This window comes from Syngnathus acus, chromosome 24 (genome assembly GCF_901709675.1).
Source record: "Syngnathus acus chromosome 24, fSynAcu1.2, whole genome shotgun sequence".
Taxonomy (NCBI): Eukaryota; Metazoa; Chordata; class Actinopteri; order Syngnathiformes; family Syngnathidae; genus Syngnathus; species Syngnathus acus.
The window spans coordinates 715,331-732,018 of NC_051108.1; the positions used below are offsets into that span (position 1 = coordinate 715,331).

The 16,688-nt window shown below is 48.1% G+C and overlaps 3 protein-coding genes across 5 annotated transcripts in view; 1 reads left to right on the forward strand and 2 right to left on the reverse strand.

Annotated features, from left to right (window-relative positions):
- Positions 1-11,325, reverse strand: si:ch211-142k18.1. 2 transcript variants are annotated; one of them, XM_037245082.1, is made up of 8 exons: positions 11,224-11,325; positions 8,966-9,102; positions 8,744-8,888; positions 6,814-6,870; positions 6,088-6,202; positions 1,196-1,397; positions 565-1,013; positions 1-467 (listed from the first exon to the last, which is right to left on the reverse strand). In XM_037245082.1, the coding sequence occupies exons 6-8, from the start codon at positions 1,382-1,384 to the stop codon at positions 329-331; spliced, it is 777 nt and encodes a 258-aa protein (XP_037100977.1). In that variant the 5' UTR covers positions 1,385-1,397; positions 6,088-6,202; positions 6,814-6,870; positions 8,744-8,888; positions 8,966-9,102; positions 11,224-11,325; the 3' UTR covers positions 1-328. The 2 variants fall into 2 exon arrangements, with proteins under 2 accessions (XP_037100977.1, XP_037100976.1); XM_037245081.1 differs by having other exon boundaries at positions 1,196-1,402.
- Positions 11,311-16,688, forward strand: part of baalcb (BAALC binder of MAP3K1 and KLF4 b) — a 14,273-nt gene continuing 8,895 nt past the window's right edge. The window contains exons 1-4 of one of the 2 annotated variants that reach the window (XR_005096674.1): positions 11,311-11,409; positions 12,636-12,888; positions 13,094-13,284; positions 13,370-13,778. Coding sequence is in view for 1 of the 2 variants with exons in the window: in XM_037245089.1 (XP_037100984.1) it covers positions 12,708-12,888; positions 13,094-13,284; positions 13,370-13,582 (585 nt within the window). In the remaining variant the exon portion in view is untranslated. Of the gene's footprint in view, positions 11,410-12,635; positions 12,889-13,093; positions 13,285-13,369; positions 14,097-16,688 lie in introns of those variants that run through there. The other variant, XM_037245089.1, reaches the window with a different exon arrangement.
- nme6 (NME/NM23 nucleoside diphosphate kinase 6) lies at positions 14,095-15,796 on the reverse strand. Its single transcript, XM_037245090.1, has 6 exons — positions 15,576-15,796; positions 15,360-15,457; positions 15,176-15,278; positions 15,049-15,088; positions 14,776-14,936; positions 14,095-14,365 (listed from the first exon to the last, which is right to left on the reverse strand). Exons 2-6 carry the CDS (start codon positions 15,450-15,452, stop codon positions 14,214-14,216), a joined length of 549 nt encoding a protein of 182 aa, XP_037100985.1. The 5' UTR covers positions 15,453-15,457; positions 15,576-15,796; the 3' UTR covers positions 14,095-14,213.

Below are 16,688 nucleotides of genomic sequence, written 5' to 3' on the forward strand. Positions count from 1 at the left end.
TTTGTTCTCAACATGTGGCGTGTATTTAGAAAGAAAGCTCCAAATTGACTTTACAAGCATCAAAGTGTTGAACGTTTTCATATTGGAAAGTAAAAGTCGTTCCTCTTTAATGACACGGCCTCAGCGGCAACATGAAGCGCCAGATGGCGGAGCTTCACCTCGCTCCGGAGGAGACCAACAGTGTCTACAGACCTGACACAGGAGATGGCTTTCATATGTTTTCTCTCCTAATTGCCGCAATAACGTATGGATGGAAAATATCGTTGCGCAGTTCGTCAGAATGGCGCTGGGGGAAAAAAAGTCTGTCCGTGGAACGACGGGGCGAGTCTTAAACGTGGCCTTGGATGGTGTCCCTCAGCTGTTTGGCGAAGGAGGCGTGAAGGCCTTGCGACGAGCTCTCGAGTCGCCCGGCGATGTCCGTGGCCGCCCGCAGCATTTCCTCAAAGGCCGCAGACTCTTCTCGGATTCTGTCCGGGAAATGCCAATGAAGAGTTGACGGAGGAAGAATGAAAAATGTGAATCTTGCTGGCTCGGTCTGTGCTGCGTCCAACTTGGCGCGCTTACTTCTGCATCCCTGCGAGGGTGTCCAGGAGCTCCCCTTGAAGCTGCTTCTCCAGGTCTTCCTCAGCCTTCTCCAGCACCTCACGGCAGCTCCGGTGCTCCTCCTGGGCGCCGGCGACGTTGGCCCGAATCACGTCCTCGTAGCTCTCGGCCCCCAGCTCCGCCCCGACGTACTGGACCAGGTTCTCGATCACCGCCCGGTTGGCGTGCTGGATGGCCTGCAGGAAGGCCACCTCCTCCCGGCGAGCCTTCAGAAGGCGGGCCGAAGCGCCCCGGGTGCCGAAGCGGACCGAGCACGTCTCCTCCGAGGCGGGCTCGTCGGCGGCGGCCGTTACGGCGGGGTACGCGTCAAAGCCCGAGCCGTAATCGCCGTCCCCGCTTTGGCAGGTTGACGGGGTTGCCATGGAAATCAAGGCAACCAGAACGCCCGTCCACCAACGCCGCATGTTAACCTAGAGGGACAGAAAAAAGCAGATGTTAGCGGCTCGATAAAAACAGAAGGACACAAGTGAAGGACATAAATAATTTCCTCAGCCTGCTGTGTTTTTTATGTACCGGCCTCGCGCAACGTGGCACCCAAAAAAGAAATTTGTTCTCTTCTCGCTGCGCACACAAGTCGTGTTTGAAAACGTACCAAATTGTGATCTCGCTTGTTGTTCTTGCGTTTTGGCGATTGCGGCAGAGAATGAAGGAGGTCCACGAAGAGCTTTTTCCTTCTGTTTGGCCGAAACCAACGCCACCTCACGCGTTGCCACTCGCGCCGCTCCGAGCTGCCGGATGAGCGATGGCGGTGCCACGGAGGAGACCGGTGGGACTGAAGCATTTCCTTCTCTCCACTGGGCTGAAAGAAAAAGGGGAGGAAGAAAAAGAAAAGGAAAGGGGGGACTAATGGACTTCACATGTGTCTGCAGGGGGAAAACGTTGTTTTTTTATGACCCGGGGCTGCTTTTGTGTCCTTCTTTGAACACATGTTCTTGTCATGACCAAGCGCACCGCATGCTCTGGCTCGCAGGGTTGGAAATCCCGCCGTCTGGTTTGGACACGCGTGTCCGTGAAGGTGCCATCTGGGATTCATTTGTCACTGTCAGCGCTCAGCGAGCGCTTGAATGAATATTCCGCGGCAGAAATTCAGACTCACATCAATTGCATTTTTGTGACCTTCTCTCAATCAACAATTGCTACTGCGGCTAATTTGTGCGTCCTTGGCAGCAGCGTCCCAATCATTTTGCTATTTTTCAATCAAGCGGGTTTTGCCCTCAAACGGGCTTTGTCACCTGTTGCTTCTTCTGCCGACAAACAAAGTTTATTTTCTTTTTTCAGTGCCTCGGGCTAACAGCTATTTGCCGCGCACGTAATGATTTCGTGACCTCGCCAAGACGGCGCGCTTGCAAATGACACCTTAATGTCCTTTTTAATCTATTTTTTGCGATGGCCGTATTTTAATATGGAAATGACACACGAGCCGCTCGGGGCCACCTTTTGATAAATTGCAATTTCGACGAGTTTGTCTTTGTTCATATTTGCCTCGGCGGCATTCTTTTCATCTGGCGTCCGCATTCGTACAAATGAAAAGGCAATCAACGAAGGCGCTCGCATCTCGCAGACACGACGGCCGTATATCGACGTCGGTGTAAAAAGGAGGCAATATAAATAATGCATTTGATCTGAAATGAAATTGGATTCCGGGGCCAAGGAAACAATCGGGGCGGGTTGTTGGGAGAGCAAGGCGCCGTCTGATCAGTGGCACAGAAACACGGCTCAGCGCGGCAAAGTGCATTTTAATTAAGCTCTTTTTGTCTTGACTGTACATTCGTTATAATTAGGCATGTGCAAAAAAAAAAATCCCCCCCCGCCCGCCACTTGGCCGCATGCTCTCGGCCACGCTGGCTTTGGGGATAATAAATTCTTACTGCTTCTGCTTCACTGCACGGTTGCAGCTGGGCTTCCCGCACACACACGGGGAGCATCTTCACGACCCGTTTGGCTTCAGGGAAAATAAAATGGCGTCAAGGGAATGGGGGTTCCCATCAAGAAACATGGCATGGACAGGAAGATGCAGCCGCATCAAAATGTCTTGACAGCAAATTGCTACTCTAAAATTTCAAGCCAATGCGCTCACACCAAAAAAAAAAATCAAAAATTGCCTGGAGCCTTGGGTAAACCACAAAAAGAGAAATCAGACTAGGAGCAAAAAAAAAAAAAAGCAAAAATTGCCTGGAGCCTTGGGTAAACCACAAAAAGAGAAATCAGACTAGGAGCAAAAAAAAAATCAGCTGCCTGCTTTCGTTCCCATGTTGGGTTCGACGCGTCGGCTTTTTCGTTCCGCTAAGAATAATTGTCGTCTCTTTTGCGCATTTGGGACCTTTTTGCGACGACATTGACGGGACAAAGTAGGTCAGCGTGGCAACTTTTGGACAAGCGCTGTCAAAAGAGAGACCCTCGACGCAGACGTCTAACACCTCCACGTATGCAATGTACTGTTTAAATATAGACGCTGAGGCGGCGTGTCACCCTGACCTCAGCTCATTTTGTAACACGAGAAGAACAATGCGGACGGACGGAGGTGTCACACGTCCGACCGTCACCGGCGGATGAGGTCACAAACTTTGCTCCGACATAATAACACATAAGTAGAAGAAGAAACAACATGGACATTTGCAATTGTTCTCTCCAGCGGCCGAGACGTGCCCAAAGCAATGGCTGACAAAAGGAGCCACCTAATATCGATGCTGATTCTTCCCTCATTGAGATGCAGGGGACGGACGGATCTCTTCGGAGGGAATTTTTTGGTAGCGTGACACAATCGGTGAACAGAGCCGGCTGGCTCTGTTGCTTCCTCGTGGCGGCCAATTCAATTTTGGACCACCTTTTTCCTAGAGATATTACTATCCTGGCGTATTAGCTCCCACTGTGGTGTGAGGAAATCCCATTAGCCAGGCCCGCCGAGCGGCGAGAGAGCTTGGAAGAGCGCCCGCCCGCCCGCCATTTGGCAGCAGCCAGCAGAAAAGGCATTCGCAAAGGTGATGATTCAGCCTCAGTTTGTGAGCCAATTCTTTTTCATTTTGTATTTATATTTTTTTATTTGAATGTCTTTTTCATTTGTATTATGTATATGTTTTTCTTTGAATCCCTTGCTGGTCTCAGTCAAAGGTATAAAAGACCGTCGCTGGTTACGGGTGTCAAATTACGACCTCCCTCCCTCCCGCTAGGCTTCAATTTGCTGCCGGGTCGGCGCTGACCTCGTTGATCTTGCGCCATCTGATATTGAGCGCGGCGTTCCGCTCAGGTAAGGACGCAGCTGAGGCCCCCGCGCCACATTTCAATTCCAACCGATCCGGGCGGGAAAATCCGTCTCCCGTCAGTCCAGTCATTTTTTGGACTGGACTGACCTTGATTGGATTTGAAAGTTTCATATGAAGGCGGCCATCATTGTATTGACAGCGCGCACATCCATCGGTCATTGAATTTTGCAGGCAAACTATTTCCGGGAAGGATGGAGTCAAGCGACAACATCTCTTCGGGAGTCATCAAGGGGCTAATCGGGTTTGCCTGATTGCTGTCACGCTCGCCATTATTTTTCTTCTGCAGTGGTGGCAAGCACCAAGTCCAAATACTTTTGTACTTACTCTAAGTAGATTTGAGTACTTTGTGCCATTTGGCCTTTAATGCGGAGTCTGCTGCTGCTGCCAAAGTGAGCGATGGGTGATGGGCATGTCCTCGGGCTGGCTCATTTCCTGCCGCTCGCCTTACGTAATGAGCTCTGGGTTTTCTTTCACTGAGGTCCAGACGTCCAGAGTGGAGCCAAGAGCCTTGTCTGCTCTACAAGAATGCCCCCAGGCTTTCTTTTTTCCTTTAACAAGACGGACAGCGCGGCAAAGTGTTTATCGCCCAGACGTTTATCGGCGAGCCTCCTCGGGACGAGCGAGAACACGGAAGCGGGAGCCGAGGTGAAGGGCCTGGCGTCAATCAAGCTCAGTCGTGCGGCTTATCTGCGGGAACGCACGTTGCTGTGGCCGTAAGAACCGACCGGAAGGCGGAAACTCGGAAAAGGCCCCAAGGCGAGTCAAGCTACGCCAATTGAATGGATACGCTATATTTTGTACAGTACATTGGATGTGGCGCCGGCAGAGACAGAAAATCCCCAAATGAACTTTACAGACATGCCAGCAGAAGAGGCGAGCCGAGTCAGACAGGAAAGGAAGCAGGTCTGACGCAAAGCTCCCTCGGCGACTCTAATGAAGTAGCAACGTGGCTAATTTGGGCCAAATTAACTTTTGGCTGCTTCCTGTTGCAAGCGCTGTATTTTCCAGACTCCTTTTGAAAGATAGTCAATACAATACAATGTCATTGTTTAGCCCCGCCCCCTTTGTATGTCGCGCGCCGGCTTTATACGTCGGTGATTTAGTGCCTCGTGAATTGGCTAACATGAAACGAGAAGGATAAGGTGCTAACTCACGTGCGACACGCCAGTTCTTATTAGAGCCCAGCCCCTGCGGCGGGCGGGCGGACGGGCGACCTGCCGTAAACACCCGCCGCTGACCGATCTGCGTGCATATTTCAAAAGGTGACGGATGTGCTTATCACCTCGGGTCGGGATTACGACTGATGGAAATAATTCATCCCCGAGCCGCCTGTCCTTACATCTGCGAGGGCATATTGAAGAGTTAAGCTAGCGGCAATGCACTATTTGTGTCTAAATGAAGCTCTATAATTCTGCACAACGGACTGAATTTTTAATGATCAATTGATTGATTCCTATGCCCGTCCCAAGTTTTTATGGTGAACATGTCGAAAGGTGCCACTTGAGCAGTTTGACCATCGTTTCTTTTAAAACGCTGACCACGGTTAGCCTCGTCATAAAAAGCGACATTGAGATTTAAGCGCTTCTCTTAAAGGTTAAAAACCCGCCCAAGTAAATTACCTCAACTGAAATGGTCTTTTCCCGTCGGGCGCGAAGCAGCTGCTCGCCGCCATCGATCAGAGCGTCCTCGTGACTTACGCTACAGGAAGATCAAATGTGCTGACGATCGCATCGATTACGCCCCGATCCACACGCGCGATGATACGGCCATCAATCGGCGCAAGGCTGAATGGTAAAAATGGTCCGGTCTGCAGATTTTCAAAGTGTAAGCGGGTGGCCCCGTCATGATTTGCTTGCGCCTTGGTGGTTGGCCTGCGGACATCTGTGATTCTTTTCTTTTGTCGAAATCCATTTCCCATGCTCATCCCAAATACAAAGGCGCTTGTCAGCCAGCCAAGAGAAATGAAGAACCTTGACAGGCTGACAGCAGCCGCTCATCATCTGTTAGCGTGCGAAAGCTCATCTCGTTGCACGTCACATCAATTACTCCCATGCATACGCACGCCGTTGTTATTGCCATTATTACCGTTGACTGAAAACGGAGGCTGCCTCACGTGAGTAAATCATCCCTCAGCCTCCGCTGTTGTATTGAAAGGGACTCCAAAGGTTTTTCAGCTAATGTGATTTGGGGAGCGTGTGGCGCCTGGCACGGCCGCTTTCCTCACCTGCAAGTGTGACAATCAATTTGAAGCAGCTGTCTTCATGTTGCGGCACACTTGACGAATCAGAATAAATGAACGCAGTCCGAGGCGCCCCGCTCCCGACGAGCCGGCCCCTGACCTGAAACGAGACAGACGCGTCTGATTGGATGACAGTTAGAACCAAATCTGTTTCTCAATGTTTGGTTTTTCACCACCCCAAAAAAAAAAAATCTCCATGACGTCATGCGTGAGAAGTCGGCAAAAGAAAAACGTGATTTGTTCCAACATAGACTATTTGCCATAAATGGAAGGCAACATGCAAAATATATGTGGAGTCGCTACTCGACGACAAGCGCAGATGCGAAACCAACAGTTTGGCCAAACGACATCGGGTCCTCCGGACGGCCGCTCGCTCGTGTGCCGTAGACCAGTTTATGATGGCGGCAGATGTTCCTTCGAAAGCACTATCGAGTTCCATTGGCCGAGATGAGCGCTGAGCGCCATCTGCTTGGCGCGTTGCCTTTTCAAAACAATCCATATGCTACAAAACACACATAGGAGTTCAATTCAAGAGATTAAAAAGAAAACATTAAAAATGAAGACATCATACTCAGCATAGATGTCATTTTTTTCAATGTATTCACATGGGTGGAACAAATCTCTTTTGCTAGTCTGGATTTTTTTTTTTTTGACCAACCAATCAAGCAACAGAAAACTGCTGACATGATTGAATTTCAAATCTGCATTTACATCAGCCAGTAACGACCTTCCCGGGGCAGATCACATAGACACGGAAAAGGCTGAAATCTGTTTGGATGAGAAAGAAAGAAAAAAAAAAAAGTAACATCAAAATACGATTCTTGATAAGAAGAATGAAAAAAATTACAAAAAAAGAATTGAATGAGAAATGCTTTTTGTTGGATGAAATTCCAAACATGGCGACTCCACCGCTGCAGTCTGAAAGTTTTGTTAACGAAATGCAGTTTCACATCACGTCTTGGGCAAGTGAACGGGCCATTGCGCACCCACTGCAGACTTTCCACGCCGTTTGCTTCATCTGTGCAAGAATGCAAATTGCACATTTTTCACATCTACCAGCCCAGCACACCAAATTTGAAAAATTCCCAAATTTGCGCATCATTAGGGTTCATCATTAGCCGGTCCAATCAGTGTAAAGTCGAGTCGTATTTTATGGCCTTCAGCGGCTAAGCAAGCATTTGTGAGTCATATTAAGTCAAATGCTCTGACTGCGTCAACATTCTCCCCAATGAGCGCACAATTATCTCACTTAAGCTTCTCCTAAAAAAAACAAAAAATTGGCAGGCAGGCAGTGCGTTTGATGTTTGGCCCACTGACGTCCACCGGGAGAGGCCCACTTTGCCAACGTGACGGCTGCGAAGCGCCGCAAAAGATGGAGCGAGCCCTCTCGGGACGGCAACGCTTTGTAGTTTGGAGACGTTGAGTCAATCCGGAAGAAAGGCCAGCGCAATGGCGGCAAGCCCCGACAGCTATATGATTGTTGGATCACTTTGTCATACAATATGCGTGATTTCATCTGCTGCGGCTCAAAGATGTTTTCAATCAGAAAAGCGAGGAGGCGGTAGCGGCCGAAGCCACAATGCAGCGAATCCGGCAGCCAAACCCAAAAGAGCGAGCGAGCGAGCGAGCGATCTGGCAGACAAAGCCGAGCGTGTTTATCGGCCGGGAGCGCCTCGTCGGGATCGCTGGCCTTTTCAAAGCGGCTTTAAAAAGCGTCCGCCCGCCCCGCCGGTGGGAATTCAAAGTCGTTCCTCGGAAATGCAAGCGGCCTCTCGCGGAGAGTCGTCGGTTCCCGTCGGCCGCGACGGGGATTAGCGCCAGATCAAGTGGCAATAAGTCACGTTGCTCATGCGGGGCTGCGTGGGCGGAGGCGGACGTCGCTCGGAGACGTTGACATTTATCAAGATGATGCAGACGGCCTTCTGCTAAAGCTCAACTTTGCCAGCGAGCTCGCCTCAAAGCGCTTATTGTAAAACCGAAACAAAAGCCAATGAAACATTGGACGGTCCGGCGGTGCCTCGTGATAAGTGCGAGGAGTCGCTCGCTCGAGTTTTTGGGAGATACGAGCTGTTGCTGGCAGGCAGGCACTCACCTCACCACAAGCGGCAGCGTGAACAAAGGCTCCAAAAAGAGACTTCCAGTTGCTTAAGCCACGCCCACTTCAGCTTCACTGTCAAAAACAGAAAGAGTTGTGCATCTGAAACAGTTTGGAGGTTTTTTTTCCTCTTGCTTTAAGTGGACATGCATTAAATTAGCAGCGGATGCCCCCCCCCCTTCCGCTTTTTAATGGCACTTTTTGCGAGCAGCGTGATTACTTGGATTGATGTCACCAAAGGAGGGTCAAACCATACGGCTGATTAAGCAGCCAAGAAGAACAAAAGAAAATACTAATTATTATTATTCCTGCTCCATTAACGGCACTCTGAACTTTCACAGTTAGGAGACGAGTCCGAAAGATAATGATGTTATTGTCTGGCTTTTGCTTTCAGAATTCACATGGAGACGTCAGCGCGTCAGCTTGAGAGAATGAATTTTTTTGCTCACCGTCCAATTCATAATGCGGTCTTTATTCGCCACGCCGGTGTCGGTGTGATTTTCATCCTCAAGAATGACAATCATCACGGACGGCGCTCCCTCTTACTGTCTGAAATGCTTCTTTTCAATTCCAATTCCTCCTGACGCAGGCAGCCGTGTTATAAATCGCAGGCAGGACACAAATCCGTCGCCATCCCTCGTAAATCTTCACAAGTGGAATTGGCCGCTTGCTGTCTTGCAGATGCGGCAACCTGTAGATCAAAAAGAACAATAAAGAAAGTTGTCATGTGTGGCAAATGTCAAGAAAAACAATTCTTTGCACGCTTACAAGCGAAGAGTTTCAATCCCTCCATTTTCCTTTGATTGCATCACGCTCATTTCACCCACTCGCTGCAGCCGACTCGTCTAATTGTCCGGTCCAGCCCGCCCGAATGCTTCGTCCGGCGCTTTACTCGCTCAGCCACACTGCATAAAAAGATACGATAGAGCCGTAAAAACTTTGTTACATATCAAATAAGTGCATGGTGTGTGTGTGGGCGCCGCCGCCTCTGTGGTTAAGTGCCACACAATTACAAAGCTCTAACCTGAAAAAAAAGATCAAATAAAATAGAGTCCATCACCATACGTGCGCCTCCATTAACCTGACCTGCAAAGGGCACGACAGGATGGGGCCCAATTAAGCGCCCCCCCTCGCATCATCTGTCAACAGCAAGAATTAATGGAACTTTTCCAGTCTCATGGCTGCGGCTAATCGAGATATTTCATCTTGCCTCACGCGGCCGGGGTTGACGGGGGCGCCAAAGATGGCGTCGCGAGTGCAGCGGGCGCTCTGCAATTTGACTCCATAAAAGCGTGGTGTTGGCAGAATGCCTTTAAATTTGCATTTAAGTGGCTTAATCGCTTTAGCGGGTTTACCTCACGTCATGCACGCTGCACTCAAATTAGAATAGAAGAGAGTCAAGTAAAGCTGCCTTCTCATTAACACGGCGCCGCATTGGGAGTTTGCCGCATGAATAATTCAAAGTCGACGTTCATTAGCCGCGCTCGTCAAATGTTATCAAACAGATGATCTGATAGTGGAGTGTAAATATTGTCGGATTTCGGTGGCGCGGTGGAATCGCATTTGGAAGTGGTTATCGATGACGCTTCCGATGAATCACGTGCCTCGACGTGCGTGGTGGTAAAGGAGTTTCAGCGCTACTAAAGTCATGCTTTTACGCTCAATGATCTATTATCTACCACGCCGCCCCCAGCATCCGATGATTGACGGACGCGGTTAGGTCAAAGTGCTTCCATTGTTTCAATTGTCTGAATGATGTTGCGCCACTGCCACTCTGGAGCACTTTGCGCTAATGAAAAAGGCTCATGTTGGGACGTGATGGATAGACAGGGCGCAACCTCTGTGGGGGGGTTCTGGCATGGTTCGAAACAACAACAACAACAACAAAATGGAATTTCCACTGTCATGTCCACGTGAGTAAAGTGTCAACTCTTAGCTGATGCAATGTGCAAAACTTACTTTGTAATTGTACACTCGCAGTGTGCAGCATATCAGTATTTGCCATCTGCTTGAATATTTCACACGGCATGAACTGATAGCAAAATCTCGTCGTACGATACCATCGACTTTTTTTGGGTGCAAACATATGCTGATTATCTTTCCAGCGCATAATTAAGTCTTCCTTTTAAGTGGAAATGATTTGGAAGCATTCTTTAGCTTTCTGGCAAGAGGTTCTATTTTGCGCACCTACCTTCATTTTTTAAAACACCCTTTTATAGCCCAATAAAGTAAAAGACTGAGGACCAAAGTAACAGAAAAACACTGGCATGTTGGATACTATTTTCATTTTGTAGTTGCAGAGTCACACTTTGGCAGGAGAGCGAGTGCATGACTCATGAGTTGAACTTGTCAACGTGGACCCTCATGAGTCCCAGGAAGAGTTCACGTCGAATACAATCACCAGAAAAAAATGGAAATGAATAACAATTCAAATTGTAGCTCACGGGAACTTTTGCAATCAGTGCTGTCAAAATATTAAGTCAAAGGGCGCAGGATAAGTTGTTCGATCCATTCTGGTGCTTGTTTCTTTCTTTTCTACATTCGACAAAATGATGTGACTGCCCTCTTGTGGACAGAAATTGCGGTACACATCACAATGGTTTTAAAAACAGGGGACTACTTACTATACAGAATTATTTCTGAACACGGGTCATTTTCTTTTCCGTTATTCACTGGTAGTCGTGTCACTATAAATCTGTATTGATTTTAGGTTCCTAATATTTTCTCTTTTTTTCTGGAGCATTCATTCACCACCGAGGTTTCAAAGGAGCCTTTCAGGTTTCAAAGAGTGCACTCGGCAGCTTTTAGGGATGCTTCAGCTCCCCCAGAATAGGTCGAACGATGCCTGGGATCACCATGGGTTACAACCTGACAACACGTGTTGGGTGTGCGGGAGGGGGCTGGCAGGGAGACCCGCATCCTATCCTGCAAGGGGTAGAGGAGGAGGAGGAGGCAGCGAGACAACCACAGACAGTCTCCTTCCTTCCTTCCTCCATCCAGCCAGCGGTAAGCCTCCATCACCTTACCTCACCGCCATCGTCTTCATCTTCCATCCCGATGAATGAGCCTCTCGCCGGCCAACATCAATAAGCAATCATCGTCGTTCATTTCAATCGGCGCTGTCTCTTTGCTTCTTTCGTCCCAGCTGGCCTGCACACAATACACGCATTAACCGTGTGCATGGATTTTGGACCCCGTGGACGGCGTGCAACGTACGTAGTAGCAACTACAAGTATGTGTGTGTGTTTTGCAGGAGGATTTTTTTCAGCATATAGTGTGGTTGCTCGCAATAATGTGCGACTGCACTGCATCGTACTATGCCTAATATTATGACCCACTTAGTATGTAGTCATACAGACAACCAACGTAATATAAGAAATATAATTAAGATAGTTATTTATATATATATATATATAGATAGATAGATAGATAGATAGATAGATAGATATATCTATATCTATATATAGATATAGATAGATATATATTGGAGTGCTTGTAACTTTTTTTTTAAAGCAGTAGTCGGGGTTAATTCGATTTTTTAAAACATATTACCTAAAACGTTCATGCAATTCGTAATTACGCTTAGCATACCGCTAATCGCCAATGAGCACCCTCTTCTACTCATTTTTCACAGTAAAACATGATCAAACGAAACAGTGTTCGACACTTCTGTGACTCCGACTGGTTTTAACCAAATTCTTGACCAAAACAAACTAAAGCTAAAGCAGACACATTAGCATTAAGGTCAACACATTAGCATGAAGGTCACGCCATTTAGCAAGCAAAGGTCTTGCTTACCGGAGCTCAACATGATGCTTCTTCGATGGGGAATAAGCTCGTTACGTGGTCCTAACAAGCAAGCGACTCATTATACATATTGATATGAGTGAGTTAATAATTGTTTGATCTGATTTTGACAGGAGATTGATTGCTCACCAGGTGCGTCACCTCGACCGTGTAGTATGAGATATGTGCTGCCTTGTGGCCGATTGAGGTATTACCTCCACCGGTTTTGTGGGTTACAAATCGATTCATCGTTGGGCTTGTGAAAGGAAAATCGATTCTAATGGATGATTCGATGTGTTCCTGTTTAAACAAGTGGCCCACTTGGAAATAATTGGAGGTCCTAATTGGCCTCCAAGACAGAAAGCCTAGTGTGTTTCTTTCACTTTCCACTTTTGGAGGAGTGAACATTCTGTAGGAGTTTGCTTTAAAGCTGCAGAAAGAAATCATAATGAAGTTTATTCCTGCTTATCTATAGCTAAAGCAAGGCGAAGGAACATTTGTCAGATGAAGACTATATTGTATTCTCATCTGCCTTCATGCTGTGATTGGAGCGCTCGCTCGCTCGCTCGCTCGCTCGGGTGTCTCGAATGCATATGAGCGGATTGCAGCGTGCCGAATGAAGCGCTCATCATCGTCTCGTCGCCCGCCGCAGACGCAGGGAGCACGACACTCATTAGCATGTCCGCCAGACCGGAGTGATGGGAGGCCAGCTCGCGTGAGCGCCATGGGCTGCGGCGGGAGCAGGACGGACGCGCTGGAGCCCCGCTACCTGGAGAGCTGGACCAAAGAGACCGAGTCCACGTGGCTGACCGCCACAGACACCGACATCCCGCTCTCGTCCATCCACAGCATCCCGTCCGACGGCTCCGAGGCCTGCTTCGCTTCGGAGAAAAACGCCGGTCCTGGTAAGGGGACAAAAGAAAGCGTCATTGCAAAAGGGCTTTTCTGCTGTGCTTTGAGGCCTGGAGGAGATGAATGGACACTCAAGGACAAAAGAGCACATGAAAAGACTGCACTTGGCTCTCATCTCAACACGCGTGCGTGCGTGCATGCAGCCCATGTCTTACGTAACCGTGCATTTGTTCGATATTTGTCACGATTGCATTTCAGTGCCCGATATCTTCGAGGACGGCCTCCCGCCTCCCGCTCAAGCCTACCTCAAAGTGTGCTCGACGGCGTCCCAAGCCAGCCTCAGCCACGTCGAGCCGAGCGGCAGCGGCGTTCTGGACACGCAGGAGGGAGCCCCCGTTTCCTCGGCCACCACGGTGCAGCGCACCAGCGTCCTGCATACCGAGGAGATTGTGAGTGACCCCGACGTCATTTGCATTTTGGGCCATGGACGATTCCCATTTCAAGCGCAGTGAGACTCCGATTTGCCCACAACAGACAAAGTGGCAGGACAACCGCATGTCCACCAAGCAGGTGACCATCACGGTGACGCAGAGCATCCATCAGGTGGACAAGAACGGCAAGGTGAAGACGTCGCTGACCACCTACGAGGTGCTGACGCCCTCCGAGGCTGTCGTCCAAACGCCCGCCGGCGGCGCCGCTGCCAACGCGCAAGGCGACACCATTCCGTCGCATCTTTTTTCACAGTAGCTCATAACCATACTAGCTTCCAAATCCAGCAACATGTATTTAGGATCATAAAACACAAAAATCAAATGAAAAGCATTCTTCTGCAGTTACTTCTACATTTCTGGAAAAGGATTTGACAACTCACTTTTCTCACATTTGAGCTTTCTGTACTGCTTAGAAAAGGGCCCAAGCATTGTGGATGTATTTTTGGGGTCACGTTCAGTGTTGCGCTCGTGGAAGGGCTTGAATAACGTGGCACAATCAAGTATTTTTAGTACTTTTTAGGGAGCGAGGGTCTTGAGTTCACCCTCGAGGACGAGAGCTGAACACGCCTGAGCTAAACTCACAAATGATTTCTAATGAGGGAAATGATGAAATTTCTACTTTAGCTCCGGAAGCTGACATTGAAGGTTGCACTTTTAGACTGGGGTGAATGTTTTTCTAGGTGTTATTTGTACTACTGTGTGTCTTGACTTCTGTCTTGATTGGTGTTTTGTAAAAAAAACAATAAAAGATGCTCTCAGTGACACCAATACAATACAATTCATCTTTATTTATACAGCACTTTACAGAGCATAAGATTAAATAACAACAGAGCACATCACAATAATACAATCACATCCTTGAAAAAAGGGGAAATCAGATTTCAGCTTTAGCGCTGACCTGAGAGTGTGTGGACGTGTTGCCGAGGATCGTAGTCTATCCGTCCCGACCGGAAAGATGGCTCCTCCCTCTCCATCCACTCGTCGGGCCGGAAGTCCGGGAAGAAGAACGTTATTTCTCTGCGGGCTGACTCGGCGGAATCTGGAGGAAAGGAGAGCGGGATTTGAATCTTTTTTGACAAGAATGTGAAGAAAAGACATACGTACACACAGGAAAGTTAGGAAATGAATGTAAATATAAAGACTTATCAATCTTGTGCAACACAAATATTAAAAAAATCACCTTTGTCATCAATATTAACAGTAGTTAACAAAAACAACATTTTAGCTCAAGCTAAGGTTAGCTACCAGCACTAGTTGCAACTGGCTAGCTACAATCTCGTTTTTGCCCATATTACAGTTAAGCCTGCAATGAAATCTCAAGTGAGCGCGTATGATTGATGTCACAGCTTCATATTTGCCAGCAACTTATTTCAACACAAGACAACAAGATGGCCATGTGTGTCATCACAGATTTAAGAATCGGTTCGCAAAAGTGAAGGCAGAGCTCACCTGAGCCGTGAGTGGTGTTGCGCGTGTCCGTGAGGCCAAACTGAGCTCGCAGGGAGGTCGGAGAGGTGTATCGGGCTCGGAACACTTTGGTGGGACCCATCAGTTGCCTCCAGTGGCAAATGGCGTCCTCTCGGGCTAAAATGTACGCCCGCATCGGGCCGCTGTGCCGGAGCAAACAAGCATGACCCTGACTACTCTCCAGGTCATGCTCCAAATTTGATGTTCCATTTCATATGATTGATTATACAAGAGCTTTTCAAGGATCTTGCTTACCTTGACGTGAACTCAACAAGCCTTTGGTAGAAGAATCTCCCTGAAGATCAATCAAGATGACAGTCAAAGTTAATACAACGCTCAGTGGCGTGCTGGCAGGCAGCTTGGGTCCCGCACCGCACCGCACCTGAATGCTCAGAATAAAAGCGCTCAGAGTCTTGTCGTTTCCACACCAGATCTTTACATCGAACGATTACAAAGTGGTTATCCAGGATACTTTGGTGAAGCGCCTGCAAGACAGGATTTGTAAGTTTTCATGTAAAGAAGGGGTATTTGTAATTGTGTTATTCTTGAATGAAGGTACGAGATACCTCCAGCATGAGAGGATGAGCCACTGCATCTGGTTTGATGACCGCCAGGGTGAGCTGCAGCGCTTTGGACAGGCGACAAGCAGTCACCAACATTGGCTCTGTTTTTTGAAAGAAAGGGCAACATATGGATTGTGAATCCAGTCCACTTTTAAATGATTTTTTTAAGTGCGAGCATGTCGAGCGAAATCAATCGTTTTCGGCTCGACCGCAGCTTACCGGAAGTCTTATTTGAGGGCTCCAAAATGCTCGCAAACTTTCAAAGAACATCGAAAAGTGCCGCCGTCGTGTTGGGATTATTAAATGTTTTTTTCTTTTCTCTTGTTGTGTCATTTATAAGTGTCGTAGAAAAATGATAGGGTATAGATGGATACGCGTAGGGACCGACCGCTCGGTCCGTCAGTCAAATATGCCACCGGAAATGGTCCATTTCTTCTTCGTCGTCGTCGTCGTCTTCTTCTACGTCTTCTTCTTCAGTTTTTTTTTAAATTGACCCGAATATTAAAAACATTAAAAGCACTAGACACACTCAATATACAATAATGAATTTGGCAGCAACATGTAGATCTCTCTCTTTCGCTTTATTTAATATTGCAAGATGCAAAAACTTAAAGACATAAAGGAGGAAAGTTATGAAGCTTTAAAGTCTTGTGCATAATCTGGAGCAGTCCAGGATCCTTATTGGCAAAAACAAAGCCTGCCACAAGTGATGCATAAGATACTTTGCCTTCTGTGCTGCAAAATTGTTGATAGGTTGAATGTTCCCTGCAAGTGGCTGGCAACCAGTGCAGGGTGTAGCCCTCCTCTGGCCCCAAAGTCAGCTGGAAGAAACTTCAGCTCCCTCACAGTCCTAATGAGGTCATATACTGCAGAAAAGACATCTGTGGCACAGGTGAGAAGTCAAGTATGTCAAGCGCATGGCAACTGTGCCAAAAGGGCCACACCCCACATGAGGCGGGATGATGGAGGAATGGGAGTGGGTGAAAGTACCATCAAGACTCTTAGCTCTTCCACCTGTCCCGGTCATGTGATCCAGCAGTGCCGCAGCTCTGAGTGCCGGTCTGAGCTTAGCTTACTTTTAGATTGAGGCTTTGGGGGAAAAAAAGCATTTGATTTCATTTCATTGTAACGTGGAGCGCACGTCCCCCATTCATTTCCCCAATACAAGGAGGACGTGACAATTCCTTGAATGCCCTCAATTCTTGTAAGAGCGAATGAAGTCATGTGAGTCTTTCCGTCGGCACCTCATTAGGACACCACACTAAAGACGGTAGAGTGAAGACGAGGAACTCCAAAGCGCCTCCGGGAACAAACACATTCGGGGCCCCCGTT